General features: G+C 37.5%; 1 protein-coding gene and 1 pseudogene across 9 annotated transcripts in view; one reads left to right on the forward strand and one right to left on the reverse strand.

Moving 5' to 3' along the window:
• The window catches only part of LOC149211136 (kinesin-like protein KIN-4A), a 47,259-nt pseudogene extending 31,879 nt beyond the window's left edge, over positions 1–15,380 (forward strand).
• A 4,024-nt stretch (positions 15,381–19,404) lies between these two features.
• LOC149211137 (RING/FYVE/PHD zinc finger superfamily protein) overlaps positions 19,405–20,622 on the reverse strand; it is a 127,736-nt gene continuing 126,518 nt past the window's right edge. For 7 of the 9 annotated variants that reach the window (XM_089396924.1, XM_089396929.1, XM_089396928.1 and 4 more), the window contains 2 exons: positions 20,248–20,534; positions 19,630–20,113 (listed from right to left, as the gene is read on the reverse strand). In XM_089396924.1, the coding sequence (XP_089253050.1) occupies positions 20,021–20,113; positions 20,248–20,534 (380 nt within the window). In that variant the 3' untranslated portion in view covers positions 19,630–20,020. Of the gene's footprint in view, positions 20,114–20,247; positions 20,535–20,622 lie in introns of all 9 variants that reach the window. The other 2 variants (XM_089396934.1, XM_089396926.1) reach the window with 2 other exon arrangements.

Consider the following 20,622-nt stretch of genomic DNA (forward strand, 5'->3'; position numbering starts at 1 on the left):
AGTGATAGCACCAAGGCTAAATAAGACTTAGAAGACGAAGAGAATGAAGAAGATTTTGAAGAAGATATCCTCACTAAACTTATCGTTGCCATAGAAAAGATTAACAATTTGAAAAACGAAAATGAAGAACTTAAGAAGAAAGTGAAAGTTGGAAATAAATGAGGAGCTCGCCAAGATTAAGGAAAAATTTCATGAAAACAAGAGAACATCATGAAGAAGTCATATCCATGACAAATCAATTGGATAAGGCAAAGAAACAGGAAGATACCTTGTCAAGCCACCTTGAACAAAGGCACAAGAGCTTGAACAACTTGAAGCAGAGATTGGTCAATACAAGGAAGAGGTCTCCTCCCTTAGATCACAACTAGAAGAGGCAAGGAAACAAGCACAAGGAGTTGAGAAGGAAATAGAAGCATTGGCATTCATAGAAGGACAAGTTGATAAAATAGAAAAGGATAGAAACACCATGGCATGCCAACTAGAAGAGAAGGATGATGACATCATCAAGTTAAGAGCAGAAATCATCTCACTGAAGGCCCAATCATGTGAAGCAACCAAGATGATGGAAGAAATGAAGAAGCAACTAGTTATGAAAGATGAAGATTATGAATAGTTAAAAGGAGAAATTGTCTTTCTTAAAAAGGAAGTTAACTTGCTGAATAAGAATTTGAAAATATCTCAAACCCTAGATGACATCCTAAGTCATCAAAGTTCTCCCCTTGATAAATTAGGCCTTGGCTATGTAGGTGAATCCTCAAACAAGAAGGAAAATACTTCAAACAACAAGGATATGAGGAAGCCTGGAAAAAATGTTGATGCTCCCAGCAAAGGCAAGAGTCAAGTTGACATTGGAAGAAATCCTACTCCAAGAAGAAATGCATATGGTGTCAAGGATGCAAGAAGCAATGGTTATCATCAAAGGATCCCAAGGACAAAAGACTTCAGAAGTACATCAAGGAAACCTTCTTCTCCCAGGTACGAAAGTATATTTCTTGGTAATTTCTATTCTTGTATAAGCTTTGGGCACATGGCAAAAGATTGTAGGGCATATCACAAAGACATATTAAATGGTCCTTGTCAATCTTCAAGAAGAAATTTTGCAAGAAGTCATGAATTCTTATTCATGAACAACATAGAGTGCTTCAAGTGTCATAACATTGGACATATGGCACGTGATTTTAACATGACTTGGACCCCTACACAAGCTAGAACCGTGCCAGAGAAGAAAGTTACACAAGTATGGAGAAGGAAGCAAATTGAATCTAGAAGTCTCTTGAACACTCCAGCCAACAACACATGTTGTTGACTTGATGAAGTTATCCTTGATATTCCTAGTATTTGTAGAAATTTTGAATAATTTAACACATATTCACAGAGATTATCCTGATCATACAATTATAAGCGGAACATGTATAATACATAATCTCCTCTACGTTGATCATCAATTTACAGAAGCAAAAACATTCACAGGCACACGTAGAAGCATCAATCAAACTCATAAACACAATATGTATTCGAGGGAAAGCATCTCGCTAAAAACCCCACACTATCTGTTTATTATATTGATTGAATCATGTAACATTACAAATTACAATGCTTATCACAATCAATCCAGTACCAGCTCCACCTGTTACACACAATACAGCTCAGATCTGATCTCCAAATCTATTCCACTGCTTGCCTGCCTCCACTGCTCAATACCTGCTCAAGAACTGATGAGAATGGCTTCCCAAACTCGTATTTCACCTCAAAATAATCACTCACACTTTGTTGGACGTGAGCAAAGGCTACAATACTGGGCAAATACGTGAGCAAACTCATTGGCATACTCAATCCCTTGATTGTGCAAGATCTGGTGCACAACTATAGTCACAACTGATAGCAATCTGATTCTCTACCACCTGTCCCTGTTGAACTGAACATGCACTGACATGAAACTGAGTTAACTGATGTATTCTATAGTTGTATTATGAGTAAATAACTTGTGAATTAATTAATAACTAATTCACCCAACTCATCTCTAGTCTATTGATCAATTAGACTAAATACAACTAGTTTAACAAGGCTAAACTGAACACAACTCCATCAACTGCACCTCCAGTCCACTAAACTCAACTCACTTGAGTTCTAACTGAAGTCCTGCATGCAAATATTAGTCATCCCATAGGTAACCACGTATTTCCTTCTGGGATCTGCATGTACCACATCCATAGCTCATCCTGAAGTGCTCCAAGAGAATAAGATCAAGTTTATAGTCCAAATATTATTATGAGACAATAATATTTGACTTTTCTATTTTTAACAGCTTGTCTAAAAATAGACTTTGATCACTCACACTGTGATCACTCACACTTTCATCAAAAATAGAAGTCCATCTATTTTTCCCAACTTGACCAATCATCCATAAACAGCAACCTGCAATCCATAGACATGATCCATATGTCTAAAAATAGACTTGCGCCAAAAATAGCCTGCGGGCCCACTTAGTGAAGGCGACTCTTTTCACTAAGCTCCATCATCTTGTTGCACTCTCAACAAGCATTTCTTGTTGCACACTTTTCAACACTCCCTCTCAACAAGAAAGGGTTCCTCTCAAACCCGATCCTGTAACTCTGGAATGTTCTCCATGTAACACATCTGGCTGGTCCACTTGCTCTGTCATCAAAGTCTCTGACTGCTATTGCCTCTGTCGACTGAAACTCTGCATATCTGTGCTCTTCAGTATCTGACTGCTCTAGCCTCTGTCACTTTGATCTCTGACTGCATCCGTGCTGCTGCTGGTTCTATCTCCCAGCATTGCATCCGCACTGCACCTCCCATCTGACCTCCATGTTGGGATAGAAACACTCTCTAATGCTAAAGCTCTACCTGCTGCTGACAAGTGCTCCCTCTCTGACATCTGCGCTACTGCAACATCTCCATGCATCTCGCACCATTGCACACCTCTCTGTGCCACCTAGCACTGTGCAAAACACTTGTGCCTCTCGCATTGCTACAGCCTGCTAGCTATGCGCTGTCCTGGGATTCCCTGCACTGTCGCTCTCTCTGCCACTCCATCCGCATCTGTCTCTACCCAATCAGTCAGTTCCTGCTACTACACATTTGGGGCTCCCGTAGCAAGGTCTCATCCAAGAGGTTGGGTACCTCAAGGATCCTGCCCCTCCTCCTTAGGACGATCAATCCACATCACCCCACCTCCTACCTGGAGGTATGGCTGCATGCGATGCCTCAGCCCACCTGGCTCGAAGTTTCCCCCTACTGGAGGTCTCTGGATGAGTAGATGTCTCTACTCGATCTCCTCTCAGCTTCCCCTATTGTGGCTCCTCCACAATCTCCTGAAACTGTTGCACCAATCATGGCTCCTTCACAATCGTCCGAGACTTCTTCTGGCTCTGCATGTTGAGAATTAATATACGCTCCCTCTCAACCACCAAGTCTCCATTAGTTTCCTTGCTGCTCAAGGCTTCGCATGCATCTTGAACCTCAAGAGCATACAGTTTCCTGACCCGTGAACCAATCTCATGACAACGAAAGCATCTCACCTTCGACTTGTCAACCTTCTTCCCATCATTGGAAGAACTGGATTCGGAAAGAGAAACCTTCTCCTTCCCCTTCTTCACCTTACTCGCTAAGGCACAGTTCTCCTCATCCTGCATGGATGAAGAACTGTCTCTGGTGCTCCGTCTAATCTCCTCTTGCACAAGATCCGACCAAAGTCTCTCCCATCCTGGCAGTTTCTCCCTTCCATTCACCGAGTCCTGGTGGCTATGCCAACTCTTAGGAAGGTCAAGGAGTGCTAGACTCACCATCCTCATCCGACAGTCACCGCCACACTTCCCAGCTCATCTCGGCATTGGGTGAACTTCGTGAGATACTGGGGCATACTGTCTCCATTCTCACACTTAATGTTTCTGAGTTTTATCTCTTGCTTTGGAATTAAATTCGAATTCCACCAGCTCAAAAACTCAACCACTTCCGATCTAGAATTCGTGAGAACAAAGTATTTCTTGTACAGAGATCGACTATATGGGCATTCACCGGATATCTCACCTTCCAAAAGAAGGATGAATCCAGAGGCTACCTGGCCCGATTACAGACTCTGCCTGAAGAAATAGAATGTAAACACTTCCTGAATAGTAGCTCTGATGATCAACAGCTCTGATACCATGTAGAAACTTTTTCTACAAATCATCTAGCTCTGATACCATGTAGAAATTTTGAATAATTTAACACATATTCACAGAGATTATCCTGATCATACAATTATAAGCGGAACATGTATAATACATAATCTCCTCTACGTTGATCATCAATTTACAGAAGCAGAAACATTCACAGGCACACATAGAAGCATCAATCAAACTCATAAACACAGTATGTATCCGGGGGAAAGCATCTCTCTAAAAACCCCACACTATCTGTTTATTATATTGATTGAATCATGTAACATTACAAAGTACAATGCTTATCATAAGCAATCCAGTACCAACTCCACCTGTTACACACAATACAGCTCAGATCTGATCTCCAAATCTATTCCATTGTTTGCCTGCCTCCACTGCTCAATACCTGCTCAAGAACTGATGAGAATGGCTTCCCAAACTCGTATTTCACCTCAAAATAATCACTCACACTTTGTTGGACGTGAGCAAAGGCTACAATACTGGGCAAATACGTGAGCAAACTCATTGGCATACTCTATCCCTTGATTGTGCAAGATCTGGTGCACAACTATAGTCACAACTGATAGCAATCTGATTCTCTACCACCTGTCCATGTTGAACTGAACATGCACTGACATGCCACTGAGTTAACTGATGTATTCTATAGTTGTATTATGAATTAATAACGTGTGAATTAATTAATAACTAATTCACCCAACTCATCTCTAGTCTATTGATCAGTTAGACTAAATACAACTAGTTTAACAAGGCTAAACTGAACACAACTCCATCAACTGCACCTCCAGTCCACTAAATTCAACTCACTTGAGTTCTAACTGAAGTCCTGCATGCAAATATTAGTCATCCCATAGGTAACCACGTATTTCCTTCTGGGATCTGCATGTACCACATCCGTAGCTCATCCTGAAGTGCTCCAAGAGAATAAGATCAAATTTATAGTCCAAATATTATTATGAGACAATAATATTTGACTTTTTTATTTTTGACAGCCAGTCTAAAAATAGACTTTGATCACTCACACTTTCATCAAAAATAGAAGTTCTTCTATTTTTCCCAACTTGACCAATCATCCATAAACAGCAACCTGCAATCCATAGACATGATCCATATGTCTAAAAATAGACTTGCGCCAAAAATAGCCTGCGGGCCCACTTAGTGAAGGCAACTCTTTTCACTAAGCTCCATCATCTTGTTGCACTCTCAACAAGCATTTCTTGTTGCACACTTTTCAACAGTATTTGATGGGGAGACTCTGCCAAAAGGAAGACCATGCATAAAGTTAGGGAGAGCTTATGATGATTAAGCATTCTTGCAGAATCTATCTGTGAATGAGCCTTATGAAATCCTTGATGATCTATATTGAAAATCATTCTTTGATAGATCATTTCTCAGGAACACTCCATTGAAAAACATCTCTTATCTATCTAATGGATTGTTGTTGAAGATGTCTTCCACTTGATCACTAGGCAAGTAATCTTTCCTGAGCTATAGGAGGTTGTGCAGACAGTGGGAGTTGGTTCATCAAATAAAGGAATGTAAGCACATCTATCATGAACCACATTGCTAGAAAGAAGAGCACCATAACAGGGGGTGTAACATACCTATGAAGAACTACTATTCATGAAGAAAAGAAGTAGCTTGATAGGGGGAGTACGTGGGCGCCCCGTTGGCCATTGATGTCAAAGGGAAAGAGAATGTTGGAAGGGCAAGAATATTGCCATCAATGACAAAGGAGGAGATTGTTAATCAAAGTTGTCATTGATGTCAATATGGCATTGTAGATTATGGATAAACCCTAATGATGCCCTAAACATGAAGATTTATGTATAATCCTATGTGACACCCTAACCTTACTAAATGACCTTATCTTATAATCCTTGAAAATTCTAAAGAAACACGTAACCTTGACTCTAACCCTAACCCTTACCCTTAATCCTAATTCCTAAACCTTAATATCCTAAATTATTATATCATTTATTCCTATAATAATGAAACCCTAACCACAATACCTTAGTCCTAATTACATAATGCATTCATGCATTCTATATTACGAATGTTCCATATTACACGATACGCTCCATACCTTAGTCCTAATTACATAATACATTCTATATTACGAATGTTCCATATTACATGATACGCTCCATAATATATTGAAGCTCCATACTACATAAATAATAAATATGTTGAACATATTATGCAATATGGTGAATACATTTCTCATATCACATACATATTTCATATCACACTTCTTAATACGATGAATTACGTTAATAAGTCATCCCTTCAATTCTATCATCAAAATCGTCTGTTTGAGGTTAAAAAAAACACGCACAAATTTTCAGTTCCCAGTGGTCGGTTTTAACACTTTTAATCGGTTCATTCCCACAAGTCGGCTCCCTGGTTCCCAGTGGTCGTTTTTAACACTTTTAATCGGTTCATTTCACACATGTCGGCTCCCTTATGTGAAATTGCAAACGTATATATATACATGACGTAATATCATTTGATGGTATGACTTTCGGATTAATTAAACACGAATTAGAGAAGATAGGGTCAGTTCCCTAGAGGTCGGAGCTTCACAAAAGTCCAAGTTGGTGCCTTAAGAAGATAGGGTCAGTTCCCTAGAAGTCGGAGCCTCACAAAAGTCCAAGTTGGTGATTGGTAACAGGTTGGAGCCTGGAAGATTGAAAATAAGTGTCTTTATCTAGGGTTGGAGACCTATATACATTGTATTTTATTTATTGTAAAAAAAAAAAATTAATAAAATCATTTATTCCTATTGTTCAATTTTGTGTTCTAAATATAAATTATCTAATTGGTAAAAGTAACAATTGAATAGAAATGTTGATTCATCCCCCTCTCAATGTTTCGAACAGTATGTATGCACTAGCTCAAGTGGTTGCTTTGCTCTATATGCAACTCCCTTTGGAAAATTTTCACGGTGTTACTTTCTCAATATGTAATACTCACGAGTACTAGCAGGTTGTTTGATGGGAGGTAATCCTTTGACCATTTGTTTTTGTTGCAACAATCTTAAACCAGAAAAGTGCAAGTGTCCAAACCGAAAGTGCCATAACCAATAATCATTAGAACATGCAACTGTAAAAGAACTGACCTAATCACTGTAAAACTAGAGGAAATAATACGTTCCTCATCATCTGCACCTTTGCTATTAGGTGCTTGCATGGGGGCTCGTCATATATAACATATTCTTGTCCTTGAAAGATAATTATGTATCCCTTCTGTGTCACTTGACCAATACTTATTAAATTATGTTTAAAACCAGGAACATAATATACCTCTGAGATTGTCTTCGGCTCCCCCTGCTTGGTTAGAATGTTGACCACTCATTTGCCATCTACATCCACAGTCTTGTCAGTCCCCAACTTTACCTCTATCTTCACAGATTGATCCAAATTTGCAACCAAATTCTTGTTGCCTGTCATGTGGTTACTGCAACCACTATCTAATAGCCACACATTATCAGAAGGTTCATGCATGGTATGGCAAGCTAGGAACATGGAGTTAGTACTCTCTGTAGTGACATTAGCTCTCTGGTTTCCTTGATCAGTTATCCTCTTCCTACAATCACGGGCATAGTGACCAAATTTATTACAATAATAACATCTCACCTTTGATTTGTCAACTCTTTGATTATTGTTGAAGCTTCTGCAGTTGCTTCCACTTTCATGTCCATGCTCTTCTTGTCATTTATCTAACCACCATGTCTTTCGCCTCATCCTCTGCCTCTCGATCTACTTTTGCCTCGACTTTTGTCTCTTGAAATATAAACATGTATTTTGAATGCAGATTCTAATGTGGAATCCTTATTTATGTCTATCATTGCCTCATGTGATAGAAGTGATCCCATCAACTCATCAACTGTCAGTGAAGTCAAATCCTTGGCTTCTTCTCTGGCTACTACCACAACATCAAATTTGGTAGACAAAGATCTGAGGCCCTTCTCAACCACTGTTTGATCTTTAATTTCCTCACCATAAATTTTTAACTAATTTACGACAATCATCACCCGATTCATGAAAGAATTAATGTCATTTGTCTCCTTCATCTGCAGATTTTCAAAATCTCTCCTAGTACTTTACAACTTAATAATATTGACTTTGGCCATACCTTTATAGCTTGTCACCAAGGTATCCCATGCTTCCTTTGTTGAAGACGTGATCATAATCTTCTGGAACACTGCTCAATCCACTCCTTGATGGATAAGTTGTAATGCTTGTGCATTCTTCTTTTTGTCTTTCTTCTATAGATCTCTCTCTGCATTAGTGAGAAATCGTTCTTCTGCTTCATCATTAGGTTCTGAAAACCCAAACTGGACATAATCTCAAACACCACAAACTTGCAACGTGTTTGTCATCTTAATAGTCCACATGTCATAATCCTTGCATGTAAACGATAGAAACTAAAACTGGAAATTTGAAAAAACCATCTTTCTTCAAAAATACTCTTCAAATAATAAAACTCTATTTTACTAAAACAAAAATATAAACCCTTTTCAAAAACCTTAAAAAAAAAACTATATTAAAAACATTTTCCAATACTTTAAACACCTTTTCAAAAACATTTTCCAATACTTTAAACACCTTTTCAAAAACCCCTTTTCAGAAACTTTAATATATTAAAAAAAAACAAACTTACTTTTTATTTTGAAAGCTCTTGTATAAATTTTTCATAAAATTAATCCTTTTCGAAAATGTTTTCACGAATTCAAAAAATACCCACTTTAATATGACTTAAATAACCCTACGTGACTCCTTCCGAAAACTTAACAAACTTTTCACACTAAGGCGTTGTGTATTTTAATAATGTTGCATGCTAACGCTCTTCACGATGGTGAAGTCCCACTTTAGTCCTCTAACGCTACCAACGTCAAAGGAATCCCGTGTGTTTGCAAAGTTTGGTAAGGTTGCAACTTGTAACGCGGTACTTTGCTAGTTTCATGAGCGTTGTGTTACTGAATACCACGGTGACCTGTTTTTTTTTAGCTTTTTGTAACCTTGCTTTTATGATAATTTGTTGGAAAAGCAGAGGAGCCAAAATACAAATTTGACACAAAACACTTAAGTTGATCACACAAAAAAATTAATTAATTACAATGAAACCGATGAAAAATATTTATATATTTCTAACTAAATGACTCGCCTAAAATAACTTAACACTAAATTTGACTATAACTTAACTCAACTTAATTCAACACTCTCTCATTGTAAATAATTATCTGATTGTAAATTATTCTCCACAAAGGAGTTAATTAAGTATTTTAATACAATGAGCTATACACGATGCTATAAGACTACGATTAGAATTGTATTAAAACAATAAGCTAGAAATATTGTTAATTGCTGCCATGAAGCTCGAATAACTACTATAATGAAGCTCTATAATTGCCGCCCAGAGATCATAAACCTCAACGTTGGAAACTGTTACATGCTAAGGTTATACGAGATTGATATTATATTAAAGGGATTAACTTGTGCACACTATTGGAAAGACAAAATCGCAAGCGCATCTCACCGAGGTGAAGCCCTATGCCATTGGAGTGTGAAAGTGCAATCAGAAACATTTGTACGCAAACATCGTCGCGCCTGCACAATATGGAGTAACAAACAGTCTCCCCTATTTCTAAAATCTTTGCCCCCGCGAAGCACAATCACACATTCCCCTTCCCGTAAGACGAATAAGGTGTAGTTGAAAGGTCATATATATTAAAGAATGTGGGAGGTTATTGCATCAAAACATGCAATGTTATTAAGGATATGTTTCTTTACACCACAATGAATCGCACCATGCAAAAGCGATGAAGCTACATTGGGAGATGATATTAAAGCCTGCAAAATAATATGCAAAGGGAACATGAAGATTGTCGAATGTAGCATTGAATTATTAAAGTGTGTACCAACATTTCAATGCTCAACAACCAAATGCACTAAGTGCAAGCATAAATAAAGGATCAATTGGAAGTCAAAAGGTCATGAGGGAAGTCTAAGAGCCATGGAGAAGGTGAAAGGTCATCTTCCTCATTTCTATAAATGTAACCTCATGCTTCATTGAAGTGGACTTTAGCACTTAAGCTAGGTTAATAATAGGATTGTTATTTTGTGCTTAAGGAGCTTAAGGCACTCACTCTTGGTGGCTTATAGGTGAGGGATTGTGAGGCTGGTGTAATGCCATGAAGATGATGTGAACTGCTCTCATCCCACTATTGGGTTTTGATGAGCTTGTGTACATATATTAGAATGGGCGACAGTATTAATGAGAATCTTTTGATTCATGCATTGATTCCCATAGATGTTAATGGCACTTGTAATGTCTATTCATGCTTTTGTTGTTTATGTATGTGGGTTTACACATTGGTTACATGTTTATAAACTATTTCATTTCATGCAGTTGGTGTGTTGGCTTTGAATCTTTGCTCCTCATTCTATGTTAATGTTAGTGATTAATTGTGAATTATTTTGCATTTGGTCTCTAGCACTCTCTTACTTATGTATGTCTTAGTTAGTCTCAACTATTTGATTCTTCCTTAAAACATGTTCTTGTTCATTATAATATTTTTATGTTTTTTTATCATGTTCTGCAAGTCATCAATGGAGGATTGATTTTGTCCTATCTCTGCATTTGATAGCCAAGAGAAAAAACACACACACAATGGCAGTATGGTCGGTAACACGGATGGGGATCCTACCCCAAACAGTGTGAGGTTTAATTAGTACTTCATACCAAGGAGACCCTGTAGTGTTGGCGGATTTTCCAACACTGTCAACAGGTGGTAGGGCTGAAGCTTGTAAACCAGGGTGTTGGAGTGTACTTCCAATTGAAGATGGTAAACTAGGGCATTTGAGCATCCTTCCAATTAGAGCTGGTAAACCAGGGTGTTGGAGCATCATTTCAGTTGGAGCTAATAAATTTGGAATTTGGAGCTTCCCATTGATGTAATCTTTAAAAGACCTATATTAAGAAGTGTTCGGTGGTTTTTCTCCTAGAAGGGTTTCCACCTAAAAATTCTCTAGTGTATTGTCTTTATTGTTGCACATTATTGAATGGTGTTGTTAACTATTTATGTTTTAATCTAATACTAATGTTAATTAATGCTCTGAATCTTGAAAGTAATTAATTGAAGTGAAACACTAATTCACCCCCCTCTTAGTGTTTCCAACAAAAGTAACCCTAAGGGAGAGATTTTTAGAGCAAGAGATCAACTATCCTCTCCATCCAAAGATGTCCTCCTTCATTGGCAGGACAATTACAAATGGTGGAACAACCACCTTCTCCATTGACTCTAGCAGTGATAGTTCTAACAGTAACAACTTGGATGAAGACAAGCTATGAAGGCATAAAGATGAAAAGGTGAAGCTTGTTGTTGCACATTGTTTGAAGGGAGTTTTAAGGGTTATAGCCCCTAAAACCCCTTCTGAAGAGAATCTAATGCAGGAAATTAGGGAGATCCAAAGTTCTTTGGAAGGAATGCCACTTGAAGAGGCAAAGAATAAAGGACATCAATTGCTTGAACCTAATGATAAGAGTGCACAACAAAAGCAGGCATAAGGAAATGGAACGATTTATGGGCTAGTTACCAGAAAAAAAGATTAGGTGGCACTAATGGTGAACCCAAGACAGAGAAACAAAGTACAAGAGAAGTCACATCTTCAGCAGAGGAAGAAATTGATAAGAAAAAATCTTCCCAACAAGAGATGGAATAAGCTAGAAAAGAGTTGGGTTTGGAGTGGATGGTCACACCTTTAGATCGACCAACTTCTGCAAAATAGATACTAAAAGATGAAGAACCTTCACAAGACATGCAAGAAGAGAAGCCAAACTAAATCCAAAGGAATTGACTCCATTTCTCAAAGAGGGGGGTTAAGGTTATCCAGAGGATGATAAAGATGAACCATGAAAGGTAGGAGCAGAAAAGTTGCCACCACCACCTATTGTTTGTTGGAAGAATCACCGCACCTCTATAGAATCGGTAATTTCCACCCTGGGAATCCTAGTTACTGTTTGTTATGTTTACCAACACTTGCGGATCCTAGTTACTATTTGTTACGTTTACCAACCCCTGCGGGTTTTGGTGTAATGGCAAACCTCCACATGGTATCAGAGCTTGGACCCAGGTTCGATTCCCCCGAGTTGCATTTGAGGGGGGTGTTGGAAGAATCACCGCACCTCTATAGAATCGGTAATTTCCACCCTGGGGATCCTAGTTACTGTTTGTTACGTTTACCAACACTTGCGGATCCTAGTTACTGTTTGTTACGTTTACCAACACCTGCGGGTTTTGGTGTAACGGCAAACCTCCACATTGTTGGTGATGGAGGTGCAAGTTGATGATTGAAAGCTTTAAAGCGAGCACACGAACAAATAGCTCGAGAAGGTCGAAAGCCTGATGGAGTAATCCAAGAGCAATGGGGTTCACTGGCGCAAATGACTGCACTTGTATCAACTTTTGGTCGTGCTCATTTGCATGCAATCAAAGACAGGGAAAGAGAACATAAAGGTGAACATGGAAATGAAGGCCATGAAGGTACTTATAAAGAAATAGACAAGGATGATCAAAGATAAGTGATAACAACAAAGATTATTTGAGGAATACTTTTGTTCGTGAATCACATATGAAAGCACCTAAAATAAATGAATCCTTATCTTGGAGAAGCAAGAAGAAATGTATTGTTGTTTGTCCAGAAGTGCAAAGATTATTTGAATAACATCTTTCCTAAATGAATTTTCAAATGATGGTCATTTTCTTGAGAGTAAGAATAAGCTGCAAAACAAAGACCATGATATTTCCTCAATAGCAGTAGGTTTCGAGATGGAAAAGGGCTCTAGTGAAAGAGAAAGAGGCATTAGTGAAGGTTCACAATCAGCGAGTGTCAAGGATGAAATGCCTATACTAAATCCACCTTATTGGCAATATGCTAGAACGCATGGTTCTTATAAAGATGACGTGTGTTGTTGATCGTGCATCAAATGTACAAGGCTTGTGGGAAAATCAATAGGAAGCAAAGGCAATGCAGTTACACTGAAGGGAAAGATGTACACAATGGGAACAACATATACACTTGGTGGAAACAGAGAAGGAATTATTCCTTTGGTTATGGAGGCCATATTTGAAAGGATCAAAGAGTTGAAGGACAAAGGAGAAATATAGGTTGAAAGTTTCATTTACTGAAATTCTAAAAGAAGAAGTGCATGATCTACTTGACCCAAATCCTCTAGCTACAGTGAACCTAGATGATCCTGGTGGTGGAAAGTCAACTCTCCATTTAAAGTTGTCCATACAAATTCAAAAAAACAACTAATGGTGGAATAACTCTTACAAGTGTCACCAGGATAGGTGTCACTACTCAAGAAGAAATGGCTTATTTTTTAGGTCAAGGGTCGTTATCTCGAGCTATTGGAAGCACTAACATGAATAATCAATCCATTCGTTCCCATGATATATTTACAGTCAACATGGTGAAATAGAGGAAATGGGATGTGGCATTAAGTGGTGATCTAGTTACTGTAGAAGATTAGTGTGAGGATTTTGTATGTGCAAAGCTTCGCATGGTGGGTCATGCAAGTTCTGAATGAGGCAAGAGGACAAGTGAAGATGGTCTTTGCTTCAAAGAAGGTGTTCACATTAACAAGGGTTTATTGGCACTCAAAAATGCCATAAGTGCATTGGGAGATGATAAAAAGTGCAACAAAGGTGGGCATGTTCCCTATAGAGACAATAAATTGACTCTCCTCTTCCAAGATTCTCTTGGAGGAAACAACAAAACAACGATGATTGCTTGTGTTAGCCCTGCTGACACAAATGTTGAAGAAACACACAATACTCTAAAGTATGAAAATCGAGCTCGCAACATTCAAAATAAGGCCATTATAAATCGTGAAACAACAATTGTTGAGATGCAAAGAATGAGGAATCAATTAGAGTATTTGCAAGATGAGCTTCTTTGTTATTGTGCTAGAAGTGTCTCATCTAATTAGGTGCAAATTCTAAAGCATAAAAACTCCTATCTTGAAGCAAGCAATGCAGAGCTTTGACAACAACTTTGTGAGTGTCACGAAAGCGCCCAACTTTTAGAAGAACGCATGATGGATGCACAAATCTTGAAAGACAAGTTGTCTTTGAAGTTGGAGCAATCACATAATGGGAAGATATGGAAAGAGATTGATGATGATGATTCCCAGGGTGTGGGACTGATCAAAGGTGAAGCGCTGAGAAGTGAAGCACAACGGTCAAGCTTCAATGAATTCTCAAACTACCAAGGCTACTAAATCCAATGCTTTTTTTATCGTCTTGATATTGATAATAATAAGTCAGTGTCATCTCATGAAGCTTTTACATACATTGCAGACTTGCAAGCTATTGATGTTAGAGGTGGTGAAGCAGCAAAGCGACTTCAAGAAGAAATATAGTGGATTAAGACACAAAGTATAGCTGCAACATAAGATGAAGCAAGAGCCAGAGAAGTTTCGCCATTGGAAATCTTTTCGTGAGAAGGAGTTTCTTCATCTTAAGGAGAATGGAGAAATGAGTATGAGATGCATAAACTTAAAGCTTTAAATCAACATCAAAAGATGGTTCTTCAAAAGGAAAACTAAAGAGGTTGTCATGGCTACTAAGAGGTTGAAGGAGCTACTGAAAGCTCGAAAAGCTCCATCTCATTATGTTAGGAGTGCAAGTGGCAATGGATTTGTTCAAAGTAACAAGAGAAATTTACAAGCGTCTCTTGAGCAAGAAATAGAAGTAGTCATTTGTGTGCATGAAGTTCGCTTTGAATATGAAAGGAAAACTTAAGCAAGGGTTGTAATGGCAAAGGAGCTAGTGAAACTAAAGCAAGTGGGTGAAACAAGTAATGGTACTCCTTTGATATCTCCAAGTGCAAGGACTTCAAGGATTGGGTTACTGGAAAGAGTGTTGAACACCTCCTCTAGCACACTTGTGGCCATGGCATCACAATTATCTAAAGTAAAGGAACGTGAGCTTGCTTTTAGAGGGCGTGGTCATTGGATTCCACTGCGATCAATGGATGATGCAAAAAGTTTACTTAATTTTATGTTTAATGTTGCAGCATATTCAAGGTGTCAATTGCAAGAGATCAGGGAGATGAAAGAAAATATCTGTGAGCTTAGTTGTCTACTAAGAGAAAAACTCAAAGGAAAGTATTGGATAAGCAGAGGTGAAATTTTCCATTGCTTGAGGACAAGTAATGTCGAGAAGGGGGACCTATAATGTTCCCTATAACTTGATGGGCTAATGGAGGACAAAGTAGCCTATCAATCCCCGTAGGCTATAATCTTGGATAAAGGGGAAAACCCCAAATTTTCCAATGTTTGGGCAACAGGGGACAAGTTTTCGGACCGATAGGGCAAAAAATCCCAAAGTTGGGGTTTGTTGTGAACCTCACTCAATTAATTAAAGAGAAAAATCCCCTCAAGGCAATCTATAAATACAAGAGGGTTAGATTCATTTGAAGAGCATCAAATTGGAAATAAATTGTCTTCGTTTTCTTAAGCCTGAGGCTCTGAGGGTTTTAAGACCCCTTTTCCTTTACCAATTTCGGCGATGAAAGATTCCACCCTAGTTAGTAAAACTATTTTATATTTTATTCTTTGATTAGGCAAACAGGGAATCATCTAGTGGAAGGAGGAATGAGGTCAATTGTATCTGAAGCAAGTCAATCCAAAAATCTCTAAGGCTCCAACAGATTTGCTCCAAGATCAAACACCAAATTTTCTAAGGCAGACAGGATTTTGTGGCTAGAATTGTGCAAAACTATTATGGGTGGGATCAAGAAACCCTCCTGTGACAATCCACAGTTTTTGAGCTTAAACAGTCTTATAAGAAAAATCTGAGCCAGTGCTAAGGTTGGGTGTATTTAGCATCTAAAACAGGGTTTGAAGTTCCTGAGGCAATAGTATGCCCTCTAAGGCTAGCAAACTGAAACTCAGAGGTGACTAGAAGTCTTCTAAGGCTAATAGGCCGAATTTTTTTGAGGCAAGTCACTCGAATTTGTGGCAATCTTCCTCAAGGAAAAAGGGTTTTTAAGGTTGGACTGAGGTTCAAATCATCCTGAGATACAACTAGGATCATCTCCAACCTGACCAAGACTTGCTTGAGCTTGAAAAAAGAACATTACCATCATGGACGAGTCTTATGCGAAACACTGAAAAATCGAACCATTCCTAAGGGCATGCGAAGGAATATAGCCCATCTAAAATCATTCAACCCCTTGTAATAGAAATCGGTTTGGCTCCTTAAGGCATCTAGTAGGCTCAACGACAGATTTGACTTAAGGGTACTCCATCATTTCTTTGGCCATAGCTCTCAAGGAGATATCAATTGTGCACTACTTTAATATGTGGACTTGTACAGACAATCCAAGTCATTGATAGATAGGTTCATTGACTACATTCAATGGAATTTAGAACTTGTTCTTCATTGGTTGAACTACAATATTATGTATGGACTGTTGCATGAGTAGCGATATTGTTGTAGATCATTATGTATTGTATCATTGATACTGGATGGACTATTGCATGAATAGTAATATTGTTGTAGATCATTTTGTACTATACTATTGAAGGAATTGTTTGTGCCCTTATTGAATAAGCAAAAGAAATATTGATTGGAAAACCTAGTAGCTGAAAAAAATCTCCCTAGAATATGACATTTGTCCACATATTATCTTTTATCCTAGCTAATATATTGTACTTATCTTTGTGGCTCATGTTTTTTTTTTTTTTTCTTTACGTTGCGTTGCATTAACCTTTGAGGGCAATGTTTTCAAGCCCCTACTCTAGAATGAGGAAATCATGGAACCAATATTGGGGATGGATAATAATCAATCTAAAGATTAAGCCATTAAACTAGGAAAAGATGGAAAGTGATAAGTATGAGTCACAATGGGCACACAACATGAATTAATGTTTCTTATTCATGCCCCTTTTCTATAGTGGAAAGAAAGGCCCCAGAAAAGGTCACATTGGACTAGGATCAAGGAATAACCACCAAGGTGAAACATGGGAACAAGAATATAACTATAAGCGATCAATCATCCAATTCAACCTGTGATCCACACTAATATGCTCTTAAACATTAAAAAAGGCACTTGATGACAAGCATGATTAATGTACCTCATAATGGGTGACCCACCTTCCCCTGACAAGTAGGCTAAATGTCTCAAAGCATTGACCAAAGCATAGGCAAAGGGCCTTTAAAGATAGATATATGTAAATCACATAGGGTTACTCACTAGCTAGTTGACTGGAATGGGAGAAAAGTTCTCTTAGGGGTTCACCTATTTCAAAGGCGAATAGGGACGAACCAAACAAAAGTGCAAGGAGGTGTAATTATACCAACATAGATCCATCTTAAGTACAAATCTAACATGAGCCAAGAGGGATCAAATTTCTTCACATGCAAAATTTTTTAGAGTGAAAAATACAATGCATTATTTTTCATTATTTAAATTGTATTTTTGAATGCTAAATAGAGTATATATTTAAATTGTATTTTTTGAATGCTAAATAGAGTATATATAGGACCAAATAAATGTTTTAACCATAAAACTTAATTTTCCGTGATATATATGTCACGCAAATTAAAATAGTTTTTTATTATTAATATATTTTTAAGTATATGCTAATATTAATTCATATTAAAATATTTTATGATAACCCGCATTGATTTTTTTATTACAACATTAAAATATTTTATTTTAATAAAAAAATTATATATATATATATGAAGTTCATATGGACATAAATTAGTCAACATAAACCTTCAAATAATTTATTTAAATATTTTTGAAAAGTATGAGATTTAAACATCTTAGTCACACATTTTTTTACTTCTAATTACCTTAGAGCATATTCATTGTTTTTATTATAAAAGACATTTTTCAATTTAGAACAGTCTTTTATTTTAAATTTTTACTTCTAATTACTTTAGAGCATATTCAATTTTTTTAATTATAAAAGACATTATTTTTCAATTTAGTACATAATTTTTTTATTTTTTATTTTGGTTTAAGGGGGAATGAACGGACAGACATACTTACACATCCCCTCATCCTGGGTTGTAGAATGAGCCTCTCGACTCAATGATACTAGCCTCACTCAATGATACTGCCCAATCCTTAACAATCACTCAACACTTTGTATCGCTTGAGCCCAATAATTTTTCAAGATATAACAGGACACCTCCATAGACTTCAACAATCAAATAGTTGATTGACTGGGGGTGACTTCTCCTACTAACAAGGCGAGTCTCATACAAAAATTTGGTAATTTGGTATCTAACTTTGTTGTGAACTTATAATTATTATTATTATTATAGATTGACTGTAAATAATGAAAATCAACAATATCGCAATAGCCAGGTTGACTAGCCCCGGCCCCAACATATCAACAGTGTATAAAGTGAAGTGGAACAACTGCAACATAAAGGCATTCAGTTGTTAAGCTATGATGCCAATGGAACGGAACGCTCTTAAATGAAAAAATATACATGACAAAGATGCACAGTAGACAAGCAAGTTCAAATCCAGAAAACTACAAAGGAATGGAAGTGTGAAATTTTGACGTCGCCTATTACCTCCCAACATCCTAAAATCCACTTAAAATTCATTAGATAGATAAAATTGTCATCTCAAAATTGAACGTCTCCACCCTCATATGAGGGGGACGGTTCACATTTGGCAAACCAGAAACCAATTTAATATGCAGGAGAATTGACAAGAATGCATTTCTCACACTTCTCCATCTAAGCTAGCAGACAGATTCACATGCCCTGAAATTCAAACCACTAAGAAATATCATGTTTCCGGGGAGAACTCACAAGAAATATCTGCAGTAACCTCTGCCCAGTACTCGCACAAGTGGCAGAGCTGATATGCCACAAATGCAGGTCGAAGCCAACGACGTGAAGGATGACAAGCACAGTATAAATAGATAAAAAGCACCCTCTGTAGTGCATTTTCAATGTAAAGAACAAACAGACTAGAGTAGGCATGGGTGGCTGATATTTAAAAAAAACACTAGTATATTACATCAGGTGTTCAGAGCTTCAAAAATTTATATTAGAAACATCAAATTCAATATAGAGTATATATGTTGACACTTCGATTCCAAGATCCACATTCTTACAAGTATTCAAATACTATAATGAACCATGAAATCTTAAAGCAGAGAACGACCTCTGAAATGAAAACGACAAAGTAAATGACAATATTTATACAACTGTTCAAAATCCCATATTTGATTCGTCAAAAAGGTTAACCGTCTAAATTGGCAAATCCTGTTATATTGCATTTGGAATTTGTATTTAATAATTGTGAATTGTTCAGAGTTTTAATAAGTATTGCTTGTACACAAAAGGATTACCAATTTAACAGCTCTTCAAGAAAAGTGTGACCAGTAAAGCAGACAGTATTTTGGTAAAGCTCTATTTCAACAGAAACAAAACTACCATGTTGATAGATATCTGAATTCTCATAAAGCATCCAAGGTGGCAATGGGCTGGAAGCAACATGCCTTGGCCACCCATTTTAATAACATACAGTTGAGGAGCTTGAATTAAAACCAGCAGACTGCCTTTATCTACATACAAACGAGGATGGAAAACAATCATGTTATAGCAGCAAAGTCATTATTGAAATGCACTTTCATGTATATAGCAATTCAACCTCAGGCCTATCAGAGAAGTCGGATTTGACAGGCACAAAAAATTATATACTTGAAGACATTTAAGCCAATTAGAAGAAAAATGTCATCAGAGAACATACTGAAGTTTACATATTATATTCATTTTGAAAGGGTGGCTACAGAAGCTTCAAGGACTTCAAACGTTCTTCATGTTCCGGGTCTAGCTTAGGAGGTGTATAGTGTCCATGCAAGTCTTCGACAATATATTCCTACAAACCAAAGCAAATGGAAATTCAGAAGGGAAGGAAAATGGAGTGGGAAAAAATGCAAGTAATGAACAGGAAACTATGTAAATGTCTAGTATGTAAGACTTTGTCCATATAATGAAGTCAAAATTAATAACCTTTGTGAGCTCTCTCTTTGTCAATATGTGATAGTGTCTTTGCCATATTCTCTGAATTGCCATTGTTGCAGCCAGAAGGCCATAGGCAATGCCAAGTATAGCAAAAATAATCACGAAAATGACCAGGAGTGCTCCACATGCTTCCATCGATGCTGGGAAACAATCCAAAATGCCCCACCCATAACAACAATTCCGACAGCCAGCCATGCATGGATCATTGTTGTTGACTGAGGAGCAATGCACTACGAGACCTCCAATACCCAGGATTACAAAGAAAACAAAAACACCTGCATGGAGAATTGGTTGGATTATTCAAACTGCATGATTAATAAGTTAAATTTTCACAAAATTATTGTCGAATGACTTGAAATAAGC

This window comes from Pinus tabuliformis, chromosome 1_2 (genome assembly GCF_031772625.1).
Source record: "Pinus tabuliformis cultivar Carrire ecotype Pingquan chromosome 1_2, CPIR1, whole genome shotgun sequence".
NCBI lineage: Eukaryota > Viridiplantae > Streptophyta > Pinopsida > Pinales > Pinaceae > Pinus > Pinus tabuliformis.